General features: G+C 45.4%; 1 protein-coding gene across 1 annotated transcript in view; it reads right to left on the reverse strand.

Moving 5' to 3' along the window:
- The window catches only part of LOC137625964 (uncharacterized), a 365,639-nt gene that overhangs the window by 261,132 nt on the left and 90,289 nt on the right, over positions 1-14,218 (reverse strand). The window contains exon 3 of the mRNA XM_068357031.1: positions 6,831-6,978. Coding sequence (XP_068213132.1) covers positions 6,831-6,978 — 148 coding nt within the window. The remainder of the gene's footprint in view (positions 1-6,830; positions 6,979-14,218) is intronic.

Consider the following 14,218-nt stretch of genomic DNA (forward strand, 5'->3'; position numbering starts at 1 on the left):
GAAGGGTTGCAACCCATACCACAGGACCTCATCAAAACCTCTAATCTAGGCGCTTCTCAAGAAAAGAATTTGACCACCCGCCAAATCAACCAGGATGCGAAAGGCTTCTTAGCCTTCCGGACAACCCAAAAACAATAATAAAAACATTTCAAGAGAAAGATTAAAAAGGTTATGGAATTAGGGGATTGTAGTGGTTGAGCCCTCACCCACTACTGCACTCGCTGCTACGAATGGTCCCAGGGTGTAGCAGTTCTCGTAAAGAGACTGGACATCTTTAAGATAAAAAGACGCGAACACTGACTTGCTTCTCCAATAGGTTGCGTCCATTATACTTTGCAGAGATCTATTTTGTTTAAAGGCCACTGAAGTTGCGACAGCTCTAACTTCATGTGTCCTTACCTTCAGCAAAGCTTGGTCTTCCTCACTCAGATGGGAATGAGCTTCTCGTATTAACAGTCTGATAAAATAGGATAAAGCATTCTTTGACATAGGCAAAGATGGTTTCTTAACTGAACACCATAAAGTTTCTGACTGTCCTCGTAAAGGTTTAGTTCGTCTTAAATAGAACTTAAGAGCTCTCACAGGGCATAAGACTCTTTCTAGTTCATTTCCAACCATATTCGATAGGCTTGGAATATCGAACGATTTCGGCCAAGGACGAGATGGTAGCTCGTTTTTGGCTAGAAAACCAAGTTGTAGAGAACATGTAGCCGTTTCAGATGAAAATCCGATGTTCCTGCTGAAGGCGTGAATCTCACTGACTCTTTTAGCTGTGGCTAAGCAAACCAGGAAAAGAGTCTTTAAAGTGAGATCTTTAAAGGAGGCTGATTGTAGCGGCTCGAACCTTTCTGACATGAGGAATCTTAGTACCACGTCTAAATTCCACCCAGGTGTAGCCAAACGACGCTCCTTCGTGGTCTCAAAAGACTTAAGGAGGTCCTGTAGATCTTTGTTGTTGGAAAGATCTAAGCCTCTGTGACGGAAGACTGATGCCAACATGCTTCTGTAACCCTTGATAGTGGGAGCTGAAAGAGATCTTTCTTTCCTCAGGTATAAAAGGAAGTCAGCTATTTGAGTTACAGAGGTACTGGTCGAGGATACTGATACTGACTTGCACCAGTTTCGGAAGACTTCCCACTTCGATTGGTAGACTCTAAGGGTGGATGTCCTCCTTGCTCTAGCAATCGCTCTGGCTGCCTCCTTTGAAGAGCCTCTAGCTCTCGAGAGTCTTTCGATAGTCTGAAGGCAGTCAGACGAAGAGCGTGGAGGCCTTGGTGTACCTTCTTTACGTGTGGCTGACGTAGAAGGTCCACCCTTAGAGGAAGAGTTCTGGGAACGTCCACTAGCCATCGAAGTACCTCGGTGAACCATTCTCTCGCGGGCCAGAGGGGAGCAACTAACGTCAACCTTGTCCCTTCGTGAGAGGCGAACTTCTGCAGTACCTTGTTGACAATCTTGAACGGGGGGAATGCATATAGGTCTAGATGTGACCAATCTAGGAGAAAGGCATCTATATGAACTGCTGCTGGGTCCGGGATTGGTGAGCAATATATTGGGAGCCTCTTGGTCATCGAGGTTGCGAAGAGATCTATGGTAGGCTGGCCCCATGTGGCCCACAGTCTCTTGCACACATCCTTGTGTAGGGTCCATTCTGTTGGAATGATTTGTCCCTTCTGACTGAGGCAATCTGCCATGACATTCAAGTTGCCTTGGATGAACCTCGTTACTAGTGAAATGTTTAGATCTTTTGACCAGGTGAGGAGGTCCCTTGCGATCTCGTATAACGTCATAGAGTGGGTCCCTCCTTGCTTGGAGATGTACGCCAAAGCCGTGGTGTTGTCCGAGTTCACCTCCACCACTTTGCCTTGAAGGAGAGACTTGAAGCTTTTCAAGGCCAGATGAACTGCCAGTAGCTCCTTGCAGTTGATATGCATTGTCCTTTGACTCGAGTTCCAAGTTCCCGAGCATTCCCGACCGTCCAATGTCGCGCCCCAGCCCGTGTCCGATGCGTCCGAGAAGAGAACGTGGTTGGGAGTCTGAACAGCCAGGGGCAGACCCTCTCTGAGGCTGATACTGTCCTTCCACCAAGTCAGGGAAGACTTCATCTTCTCGGAAATGGGGATCGAGACCGCTTCTAGCGTCTTGTCCTTTTTCCAGTAAACAGCTAGGTGATATTGAAGAGGACGGAGGTGTAGTCTTCCTAACGATACGAACTGTTCCAGGGATGATAGTGTCCCTATCAGACTCATCCACTGCCTGACTGAACATCGTTCCTTCTTCAGCATGTTCTGGATGCATAACTGGGCTTGACTTGTTCTGGGGGCCGACGGAAAAGCCCGAAAAGCTAGACTGTGAATCTCCATCCCTAAATACACAATAGTTTGGGATGGGACCACTCGAGACTTTTCCATATTGACCAGGAGACCCAATTCCTTGGTCAGATCTAGAGTCCACTTTAGATCCTTCAGACAGCGACGACTGGAAGAAGCTCTTAGAAGCCAGTCGTCCAAATAGAGGGAGGCTCTGATGTCCGCTAAATGAAGGAATTTGGCTATACAGTGAACCCTCGCTACTTCGCGGTTCAACCATCGCGGATTCACCACTTCGCGGATTTTTTCCATAACCCATATATATACAGTAATATATATATATATATATATATATATATATATATATATATATATATATATATATATATATGTATGCATGTATTTATGTATATATGTAGGTATGTATATGTGTATACATATAAATATATATATATATATATATATACACACACACACACACACACACATATATATATATATATATATATATATATATATATATATATATATATATATATATATATATATATATATATCTATATATCTAAAGTAGGAAGATGTGATGTAGTTCTAAGGGAAAAGTATGGGAAATATGTCTGGGTAATAAGCAAAGCTCTGCCTCCAGTTTGTTTCTACATTATGATCAGAGATAAATGTAAACAAAACATTGGTTGCCATTTTTTATCGTGCTTTTTAGCATGTTTAGGATATGCATGATATAAAATCACCTTTAATATTTGTGCCTGTTTTAGTTTAGGGTACTGTAGTACATGCATTAAGTGTTCTGTACATTAAAGGGTAGTTTGTTAACAGTACTACGTACAAGGGAAGGTTTTAAAAGTCTGAATATACATGTTGAATAAATAGGTAAATATGGTGTCACTACTTCGCGGATTTTCACCTATCGCGGCCGCGACTGGAACCTATCTACCGCGATAAACGAGGGTTCACTGTATTCCTCATCAGCCTCGTAAACACAAGAGGAGCTGTGCTTAGGCCAAAGCACAGGGCTTGAAACTGGTAGACAACCTTTTCGTAAACGAATCTCAGAAAAGGTTGGGAGTCTGGGTGGATGGGGACGTGAAAGTATGCGTCCCTTAGGTCTAAAGAGACCATCCAGTCTTCCCTTCTGACCGCTGCTAGAACGGACTTTGTGGTCTCCATGGCGAACGTCTGCTTTGTGACAAAGACATTCAGCGCACTGACGTCTAGCACCGGCCTCCACCCTCCTGTCTTCTTTGCCACTAAGAAGAGACGGTTGTAGAAGCCCGGGGTTTGATGGTCCAGGACTTTGACTACCGCTCCCTTTTCTAGTAAGAGAGACACCTCCTGTTTCAATGCTCGTCTCTTGTCTTCCTCTCTGTACCTGGGAGAGAGATCGATGGGAGACGTTGCTAGAGGGGGTTTTCGTACAAACGGGATCTTGTACCCCTCTCTGAGCAACTTCACAGATTGTGCATCTGCGCCTCTCTTCTCCCAGGTCTGCCAGAAGTTCTTGAGTCTGGCTCCCACTGCTGTCTGAAGAAGCTGGCAGTCAGACTCTGCCTTTAAAGGACTTGGTTCCTTTCTTCTTCCCACGTCTCCCTTCGGCACGAGCACCTCCTCTGCTGGAGGCTCTGCCACGAAAGGGCGGAATAAATCGGGACGCTGGAGTGTCCATCCTTGGTCTAGCTGACATGGTAGGCAAAGGGGTGGCTTTGCGGGCAGAGGACGCCACCAGGTCATGGGTGTCCTTCTGTATCAACGAAGCAGCAATCTCCTTAATCAAGTCCTCTGGAAAAAGGCACTTAGAGAGAGGAGTAAACAGAAGTTCTGATCTTTGACAAGGTGTCACTCCAGCTGACAGGAAAGAGCAAAGGTTCTCACGCTTCTTGAGGACTCCGGATACGAACGATGCAGCAAGCTCACTAGACCCGTCACATATGGCCTTGTCCATGCAGGACATTATGAGCAAGGAAGATTCCTTCTCAGTCGAGGAGATCTTCCTGCTCAAAGCTCCCAGACACCAGTCTAAAAAGTTGAAGACCTCGAAGGCTCTAAAAACTCCTTTCAACAGATGGTCTAGGTCCGAAGGTGACCAGCATATCTTAGAGCGTCTCATGGCTAGCCTGCGGGGAGAGTCTACAAGACTTGAGAAGTCGCCCTGGGCAGAGGCAGGAACTCCCAAGCCGAGAACTTCTCCCGTGGCATACCAGACGCTCGATCTGGAAGAGAGTTTAGCAGGGGGAAACGTAAAGGCTGTCTTCCCTAAACTCTTTTTGGACTGCATCCAATCTCCTATAACTCGTAAAGCTCTCTTGGACGAGCGAGCGAGGACGAGTCTAGTAAAGGCAGGCGAGGATGACTGCGTACCTAAAGCAAACTCTGACGGAGGAGAGCGCGGAGCCACAGACACAAACTGGTCCGGAAACATCTCTTTGAACAGAGCAAGAACTTTTCTAAAGTCCAAAGAGGGTTGCGTGGACTTGGGCTCGTCAAGGTCCGAATGTGGTTCATCAACGTGTGCCGCATCGTCATCATCAGAGAGTCCATCATCCGAGAATTGAGGAGGAAGCGGCAATGGAGTAGGTCTCGGCTGGTCAGCTGAGTCCGGTCGCACGGGTGCACGCGTGACTGAACCGGACGCAACGTCATGGAACTGTTGCCCAGTCTGTGAACTGGCAACAACCATAGCAGCGCGGGGACGCACAGCGTCTACTCCAGACTGTCTAGTCTGATGTGGGCGAGCAGAGGTAACCACACTGGGTTGCGGAGGTTGACGCACCGCGTCAAAACAAAACAACCCTGACGGTTGTTGTACCTCGCGAACGTCAACGGAAGGTTCCGTGCGTCGCTGAACATCAACATGCGGCTGGCAGGGTACACTGGAACGCATGGGTGGCGGGACTCTCTCAGCTGGAGTGCGCAAGAAGGTCGCCTCAGCGTCCACAGGACGCACAACCGTGGTTGGTTGTAGGCAAGAGGTTGGTGCAGCAGCAACCTTCTCCGCACGAAAGTCCTGCATCAGAGACGTTAATTGTGACTGCAAGGACTGCAGCAAAGACCACTTGGGGTCTGCAGGAGCAGGTGCGGCAACAGACGGTGTAACTGTCTGCGGCGGTACCGCTTTGCCTCTCTTAGGAGGTGAACAGTCATCGGAAGACTGCAGCGAGTCCGAACTGACCCAGTGGCTACAACTGGGCCGTTGGACTTGCGCGGAAGGGACCGACTTGCGCTTAAGCGGTCGTGAGACCTTGGTCCATGGTTTCTTGCGAGAAACCGCTTCCGCAGACGAGGAATAAATGGGCTCTCTCGTCTTTGTGTGGGTGGGGCGATCTTGGTTAGATACGCCCGAAACCACGGAGGGAACGTCTGTTCGCTGATTAAAGCCTCTCGAACCCATTGGTCGTACGACATTGCTTCTCCCCTGGACTTGGGAGCTTGCAAGAGGTCCCGGACTAGGAGGACGACAGGCACGAACAGACGAACCCTCAAGCGCAACACTATCCACAACACTATCACTCACTTTATCACTTCCCACTGCACTCTTACACTTCAGCTCCTTGACGTCCGCCATGAGCTGGTTACGGTCACTAGCCAAGGACTCAACTCTCTCACCCAGAGCTTGGATGGCACGCATCATATCAGCCATCGCAGGTTCCTGAGTGCCAGGATTAGGAGCAACCACTACAGGGGAAGGAATAGGTTGTGGGGCATGAGGAGAGGAAAAATCAACAGAACGAGATGAACTTCTCCTGACTCTATCTCTCTCTAGCCTACGTGTATATTTCTGGAGTTCGATAAAATCGAATTCCGAAAGCCCAACGCATTCCTCACATCGATCTTCCAATTGACAGGTTTTATCCCGACAATTGGAACAAACGGTGTGAGGATCGATAGAGGCCTTCGGAAGACGCCTTGAACAGTCCCTAGCATTACACTTCCTGAATTTTGGGACTTGAGAAGGGTCAGCCATTTTGAATTGGTCAAAGGGGAATTCAAAAACTATCCAAAGTCATCAACAAACAATCCGATATCAAAAAAAGAATGCAAGGATTTATTGAAGAGAAAGCCTGCACAGCGAAAGCTCAAAACTAGAAAAGTGTACTTCACCAAATAGTTGTGAAAACAAATCCAGTTAGCAACAGCGAATTAGTAGGTCTTGCCGGTAACACGACAGAGAGAAAATTGAGTTCTTTGTTTACAATGAGTACTGAGTACCTGCACGACAGATGGCGCTGTTGAAGTACACCCCCTACCTGCATAGCGATCGCTGGCGGATTTTTTACGTAGAGTTTTCTGTCGAGCAGCAGAGCTGCAGCTTATATAATCACCGGCTAAGTTAAATATTGAAAAATGTAGTTTGTTATGAGAGAGCTTGGAAAATGCTAAAGGATACATTAAAATCTTTAAACAATTTTGAAACAAAATCACACTTTAATTTAGCCCATTTACTGAAAAAGAAATATATAGGTACAGTATATTATGTAAAATAATTATTCTAAAAAGTAACCAACTTACTTTTAGTCTCTTTCTTAATGAGGTTGGTCAGAAAAGAAAGAAGGCTTGTTCTGAACTTTTTACTGGTGCCCCAGAGCTTTCTTATGGCTGATCTGTATAACCCTTGTTCTAAAAGCTTCACCACGTCTGATCTAAGAGCATGAAGTTTCTGAAAAAAATAACATAATTTGTAACGAGTTAAATAAAAACTAACTTACATTGATTACACAAACTTTGATAAGCTAAAGTTTAGTAGAGAAAGTCCTCAACTTACAAACTTAATAGGTTCCAAGAGGCTGTTTCAAAGTAAAATTTTGTTAAATTTTGGCCTTGTGGTAGGCTTCAGCTAACTCATGGGGCTATGATTTGCAGGTGCAAAAGTCAACAAATAATCTGGTTTCATATAACAGAAGTCACCTTGCTTACTACATTAAATTACATAACAGTTTTATTACACAATTTCACAATTAATTTTTTAAACATTTTCTGATATTTATAATTTCAGTTGGATTTGTGTTTGCATCTCCGAATGTTTGCAAGTTGAGGACCTTTTATGCACTGATGGTGTTCCATAATCATCATATTCATTTCATATATCACTGTCCTTTTTACAGAGATAGATGTTAAATAAATTTTCTCCCATCTCTTTTATCCTGTGCATTTTCTATCTATATTTCCATTCAATTAAAGGTCCTCCATCTACACCCAACCTCCATGATTTCTTAAGACTAATTATCCTGCTACTTCCATAACTGCTATTTCTCTAGTAAACTGTTCATTCTCTCTTACTACGTGTCCAAACCTCCCAATTTTTAGCATATTTCATTACTTACAAAGAGATATAATTCCTGTGATCTCTTTCACTTTGCCACAGGTCTCGAATTGAAGCCTTGATTTTGAGGTTTGAAGTCTGTACAGTTAATGAAAGTGGATATCTTCTTAGTAGTAGTTCAACTCCAGCTTGCTTTGCTGGTTTAAATGCCTTTTCATTCCCAAGCACTCCTACATGAGCTGGAATCCAACAAAGTTTTATTTAACATCCCCTATCCTAAAAGATAAGATGATACTGTAATATTTAGAAAACCAAGGGGGTTTGGTTGACTTGGAATATTTTTGAATCACAGAAAATAATGAAGTAGCCTGCTTCACTAATTTCTATATTCTCAATGACTGCAGTATAAATGGATGCTAAAGGAGGTAGAGAGCTTCTACAATAATGATTTGCTACTGCAGTATATTGTTCAAATCCAACACCAGCACTAGATTTGGATTCATAAGTAAAAATAAATTTAGGACTACAATGTTCTTCAGCATGTTCCGTATAAATTGAGTAAGCTTCTACCTCAGTCATGTCATTTCTAAAATGACAAATTTGGAATACTTTACATTTTTTCCAACTATATAAACCCAGATCTCTTTACATAAGAGTATTATTTTGGTGATAGCTGAAAGCTTTTAAAGCTTTTGCGAGGTGTAACTACCCTCCACTAGTTAGTGGAAGAGGGTAGAGGTGGTAGACCAACCACTCCCCTCACACCAGCAATAGTAAACAATCGTCATTTTGCAATTGCAGCAGGACTTCAAGGGGGAAGGTGATGGAGGGACTAGTTTATGTAAAGAGCTCCAGGTTTGTATAATTAGGAAAAATAAAAATTATTCCAAATTTATCATTTGTTCCGGCACTATATACAAACTTTATGCTCTTTTCATAAGAGACTCACCCAAGGTGGATGAACTCCTAAACCCAACTGGCTGGAGACTGTTCCGGGGTGACACTCTGTGGTTTGCACGAGCTGTTTAGAGGGCATCCTGACATCTGATGATCCTTATAGAATGACAGACTGGGCAATCAGTGCTAGGTGTAGAATTAAGCAATGTGACTTGACCAGCTAACTGTAATTTTTGGAGCTGAGCTCCTCACTCAACCTATACATTGCCCGACTCCACTTAGCTTGGAGTACTGGGACACAAATATATAAACATATATCAGGCTATACAAAGGAGGTCAGTCAGAGGAGGTCAGCTTGCAAGGTTCCTCGGATGCTGAACCCCAAGACACAGGAGGGTGAAATAGGAAGTATTACTGACCAAGCTTTGTGCAGCCACCACAGGATCTAAGGTAAATGTATTCAGGTTCCTGTCGGCTATTTATTGTAGGTAAAGGGCTGTGAATGTTGTTTGACGTTTCCACACGCCTGCTTGTAAAACCCAAGTCACAGAGAAATTCTTTTGAATACCAGGGATATGCTGACACTCCTGACATTGTGAGCATGGGGACAACAACAGGAAGGCGAGGAGCCTGGTTGTATGGCTCTCTCGATTACCTGTCTAATCTAGGAAGAGTTCCTTATAATGTTCCTCTGGGTTTTCCCTGTGCTCACAAAGAGCCTCCTGATCTGAGGGGGAGCTCTGGAGGTTCTTATTAAGTACTTCCACTGTTCCCTCACAGGGAAAAGTAACATTTGGTCTGGGTCATCTGTTACGGAGCGGAGACTCAATCTAGGAGGGCCCGAATCTTGGATACAGTACAACCGAATTTTGAGTCTTGGCTACACACTCAGGGACGAAACTGAGTTTCATTTGTCCCCCTCCCTTTGAATGGGTGAAGTCATAGGACAGACCCTGTCGCTCGCTGACTCTCCTAGCAGAGACCAGGGGTAGCAGAAAGACCGTCTTCAGGATCAAGTCAGGATTTGATGTTTGACGATGAGGTTTGTATGGTGTTCCTATCAGTGAGCATGGTACTTTCACTACATTCCAAGGAGGTGGTATGACTTCTGACTGAGGCCAGGTGCACTCAAAATTCCTTATGAGGAGAGAGAATTCTGTCAAGGAGGAATGTTAACTCCATTCAGTTTAGATAACAAGGCTTAAGGCTGAGCAGTAACCTTTCACTGACGAAACCAAACAAAGTTTTCCCTCCGTGAGGTACATTATATAAAAAAACTACACCGCGAGGAGGGATACCCCATCCATGACACCGACCATCAAAGACGGACCACTTTGCCAGATGTACTGAGGCAGATGACTCCCGAAGGTATCCTATCAAAAACTACACCGCGAGGAGGGATACCCCATCCATGACACCGACCATCAAAGACGGACCACTTTGCCAGATGTATTGAGGCAGATGAATCCCGAAGGTATCCTGCCCTTCTCTTTGCAACTGGTCTCAAAAAGTCTTTCTTTGTGAGGAGTTGCTGGATAACCTCCAGGTGTGAAGACGAAACAAAGGAATCGTTTAATGGAAGATCTCCTCGTGTGGGAAATCGGAAAGTGAATGAAGCTCTCTCGGTGCCTTCTGTGAGCAGATGCAGAAAGACCGGGAAGCCTTCTGCATGTTGCCAACAACGCTAGAGCTACTAGAATCTTCGAGAGACCTTGCAATGCCCTGACTTTGTTTAGAAGACTCCTTACTAGGCAGAAAGGGCTGAATGCGTAGACGTCCATTCTGTTCCATGGATGTTGGAAGGCGTCTTGCCCGACTGCCTGGTGATCTGGTACTGGAAAGCATTACATCAGAAGTTTCCGGTTTAAGAATGTCACAAATAGGTTGATTCTCGGCAAACCCCACAAATTCAAAACTTTGTTGGCTAACTTGTTTCAAAGTCTATTTGGAGCCTACTATCTGAGTCCTCCTGTTCAAATTGTCCATCAGCACTTTCTTCTTGCTAGGAATGAATCAGGCTGATAATGCTATCAAGTTGTCTTTTGTCCATCTCTGAATTCCCACAGCTAGCTTGTTTATTTACATTTGACATCACTGTAGTGTTGCTGCTCCTCAGCACTACGGGACGCCCTGAAAGAAGCTGATAGAATTGTTTGAGGCTGCCCTCATTTCCAGGAAGTTTATGGGGCCCTTCACTCACTCCGGACCAAAGCCTGGATGCCGTGAGGTGCAACAGGTGAGTGCCCCCCCCCCCCCCCCCCTCTTATTTTGATGCATCTATGAAGAGCAACAAATCTGGGGAAGAAAAGCGATATACTCCCACCACTCAGGTCTCTCTTCTGCTCAAGACCTAACGGCTCTGAGGTGTTCGGTGGGTCGAGGTGCTGAGACCAAAAGGTCTTCAGCTGTCACTGTAGGGAACAAATGCATAGACAGCCGTTGGGAACCAACTTCTCTAGTGAAGTTAGGTGTCCCAGCGGCTTTTGCTAAAGGCCTCCTAGGAACTTGTCCTGTGAGAGAAAGGGTTGAGCTACCTCTTTCAGTCTCTTTATTAATTCTTGGGACAGGAAAACCTTGCCTTATTTGTCAGGAATTTCATCCTTAAATACCATCTAGATGCAACTTTTTGTAATTTACCACTATCCTCAGATCCTGGCAAAAGGTGAGAAGCTTGTCTCGGTGGAGGAGGAGGGTCTCCCTCTAGCCTGCTAAAACTAACCAATCATCTAGAATTCTAGATGATGAAGGAGATGAATGCCGTTCTTGTGAGAACAGGTGGACACCAGAGTTATGACCCGAGTGAACACCTGAGGTGCTACGGAGAAACCGAAGCACAGCATCTTGAACTGATATATCTATCAACTTAATTTGAATCTCAGGTACTTCCTTGAGGATGGATGAATGGGGCTCTGGAAGTACGTATCCTTGAGGTCTAACAATTTCATAAAGCCCTCTGGTCTGTGTCTGCCTGACCGTCTGGGCCATCTTCATCTTGAACAGAGATTGTTGGACAAATTCGTTCAGGTCTGAGAGGTTGATGCCAGATCTCCAGCCTCCAGTGGAGGCCCGTATGGGACCTCATAGAGAACGTCTTTCCCTAACATAGTCTGGACTTCGGCTCGAAGGGCCCATTCCTTTGCGGATACCTTTGGATAGGAATCTGACATCGTTGGATGTAGGGACAAGGGACAGAGGAGGGTGAGAGAGCATGAATGGAACGATATATTGCACTTAAGAGTATGGAGACCGACCAAGATTCGGTGGCGTGAAATACCCACCTCTGCCTTTAAAATAACGGGCGACATAGATTGCACACAGACCTCCGTCAGGTGGAAGAGCTCACCCATCCAACTCGCTAGTGCTCGGTGAATGGGTGCACAACACTGCGCAAAACTCCCTCGTGAGACTGGGGTCTGTACCCACGTCCAAGTGGAATACACCAGAGTACTCTCGTACGACCTGCCTCCAACAGAAGGCTGTTGGGTAGCATTATGTGCTCCTACAAGAGGAGGCATTTGCTAGTAAAAAGCAAGTAAGGTTGTGGAAGATAGGTTGTACCAGCAACCTATCCGCGAGGAAAACATTTCCCCTTCCGACGTATTGGAAAATGGTATGGGCTCTGGGCTACCTAGTTAGCCAACTACCCTGTAGGGTAGCCAACACCTCCCAGGGATTGCATCTATTGGTCCACCCGGAAGGATTGGAAAGTTCAACTGAGAGGAACAAGGAAGCTTGACTCTCAAGTGAAAGGTCAATTCTCATCAGTTACCCCAAGGAAGCCGAGCAAGTAAACATCTCAAGTCAATTGATGTCGAGACGTGTGACCAGTTGCAAGCAACTGCTCAGTAGGGGGGAAATCCTGTCCTCCAACTGCCTTCCATTCAATAGTAATTGGCTGTGTAAGTATGCTTATAGATCGGTAACACCAGAGTAGCCAGTACTCCTTAGAGGATGAGGGTATTACTGTACAGCAAATCTCCTTAGCAATCCATGTGGAACAAGAAACCGGTCGCTATCGACTGATCACATGAAACTACTTCTGAGAGGCAAGACTGAGACATATCTTTAATCCATTGTCGGAGAAGTAATGTATGCATAAGTCCAACTACGAACCAGCAACACAGACCGCCGAGGTGGGATGAACATACAGGCACAGCCCGTATGATTTGCTGTGTCTGGAACTCGATTGGAGAACATTGATCAACATTCACAATCGAGACCTCCTCCTTTCTTTGACTGAGATCCCCTATAAACGACAATTATGTTTGTATTTCTTCATTTCCGATCGGCAAAACTGGCATAAGTTTCGAATCACTTATGGGAAATTTCAGTCCGAGTATTTCAAATACTTAGACAGCTGACCCAAATGTTATGAAGGAAATGCCTGGAATGAAGGAAACATCTACTTGAGGGTAGATTACCTATGTCTAGTTATGGGGAGGTAGAAGGGTAATGCATAACCTGACTTCCCATAAGGAAAATCACAAATTTTAAGTAATTTGTATTTTTCCTAACATACTTACCTCGAACTACTTTCTTAGGAGTACCTGGAATCTCCTCTCATCCAACCAGAGTTTTGTGTAGTTTACCCTACTTCCATTTTCTGTGAGGGCTAACCTCAGGCGGAAGGATACGTGCCCTGAGGCTAGCGGAAGGATACGTGCCCTGAGGCTAGGCCCGGGTCAGGGAGCGTGCTAGCTTGGGTCTCGACCCTCAGTAAGTTCTTGGTTGTTTAGTTACTTAAAGGGTCAGTAAGACACTCGGGGACGGAAGGGCGGGCCATTACCCGAAAGTAGTTCGAGGTAAGTATATTAGGAAAAATACAAATTACTTTAAATTTGTGATTTGTTCCAACACGGAAACTTACCTCGAACTACTTTCTTAGGAGACTTACACTTTAGGAGGTGGGAGTGTCCTTCTTGACCCCTAGACCTAGCTAAGCAGGATGAAATGGAACCTAGATAGGGCGCTAGGTTCAGAGGAGGTCAGAAAACGAAACGTAGGAGAAAACTACACAAAGAGCTTATGTTAGTGTCTAAGTAACTCACCTGTGCAAGAATTCCTCGGAGACGTGTCCTTTGATGATGTTGTGACTTGAGATCTTGTGCAGGCTCTACCCGAGTCTATCTCCGAGGGAAAGAGGGGGAAGGAAGAACAAGGGGGTTTTTAGGGAAACAAACCTGTGTCTCTTGGTCTTACTACCCACGATTGTACCTGGGGCTATACCGTTAAATCGCTTGGAGCGCGGAGATGACTGTTCCTATAGAGAACCCGTCTAGGGACTTTCTCGAGCATTCCTTCAGGTAGTGCGTTGTGAAGGTAAACTGGTTAGACCAGGTGCCTGCTCTTAGGATCTGCGCCACTGCCATGTTCCTTTCGAAAGCTAGGGAGGTACTTAGACCTCTAATGTCATGGGGCTTGGGTTTTCCCGGCAGGGGAACGCCCGCACTGCTATATGCCCTGATAATCACCTGTCTTAGCCAGTGTTCTTCGAAACTGGCTTTTTCACTGTACCTGTGGAGACGAAAAGGCTCTTGATACCAGGACGGAGATTAGAAGTCCTCTCCAGGTATTTCCTTATGGCTCTGACAGGACACAACTTCAAGTCCTCTGGATTGCCCGAACGAGGAATTGCTGGAATTGAGAGGCCCTCAAACCTGGGATCCCAAAATGCTGGATTCTGGGTCTTAGCCACAAAAGCCGGGACGAACTTGAAGGAAATCTCACGCCAACCCTTCGC

This window comes from Palaemon carinicauda, chromosome 33 (genome assembly GCF_036898095.1).
Source record: "Palaemon carinicauda isolate YSFRI2023 chromosome 33, ASM3689809v2, whole genome shotgun sequence".
Lineage (NCBI taxonomy): Eukaryota > Metazoa > Arthropoda > Malacostraca > Decapoda > Palaemonidae > Palaemon > Palaemon carinicauda.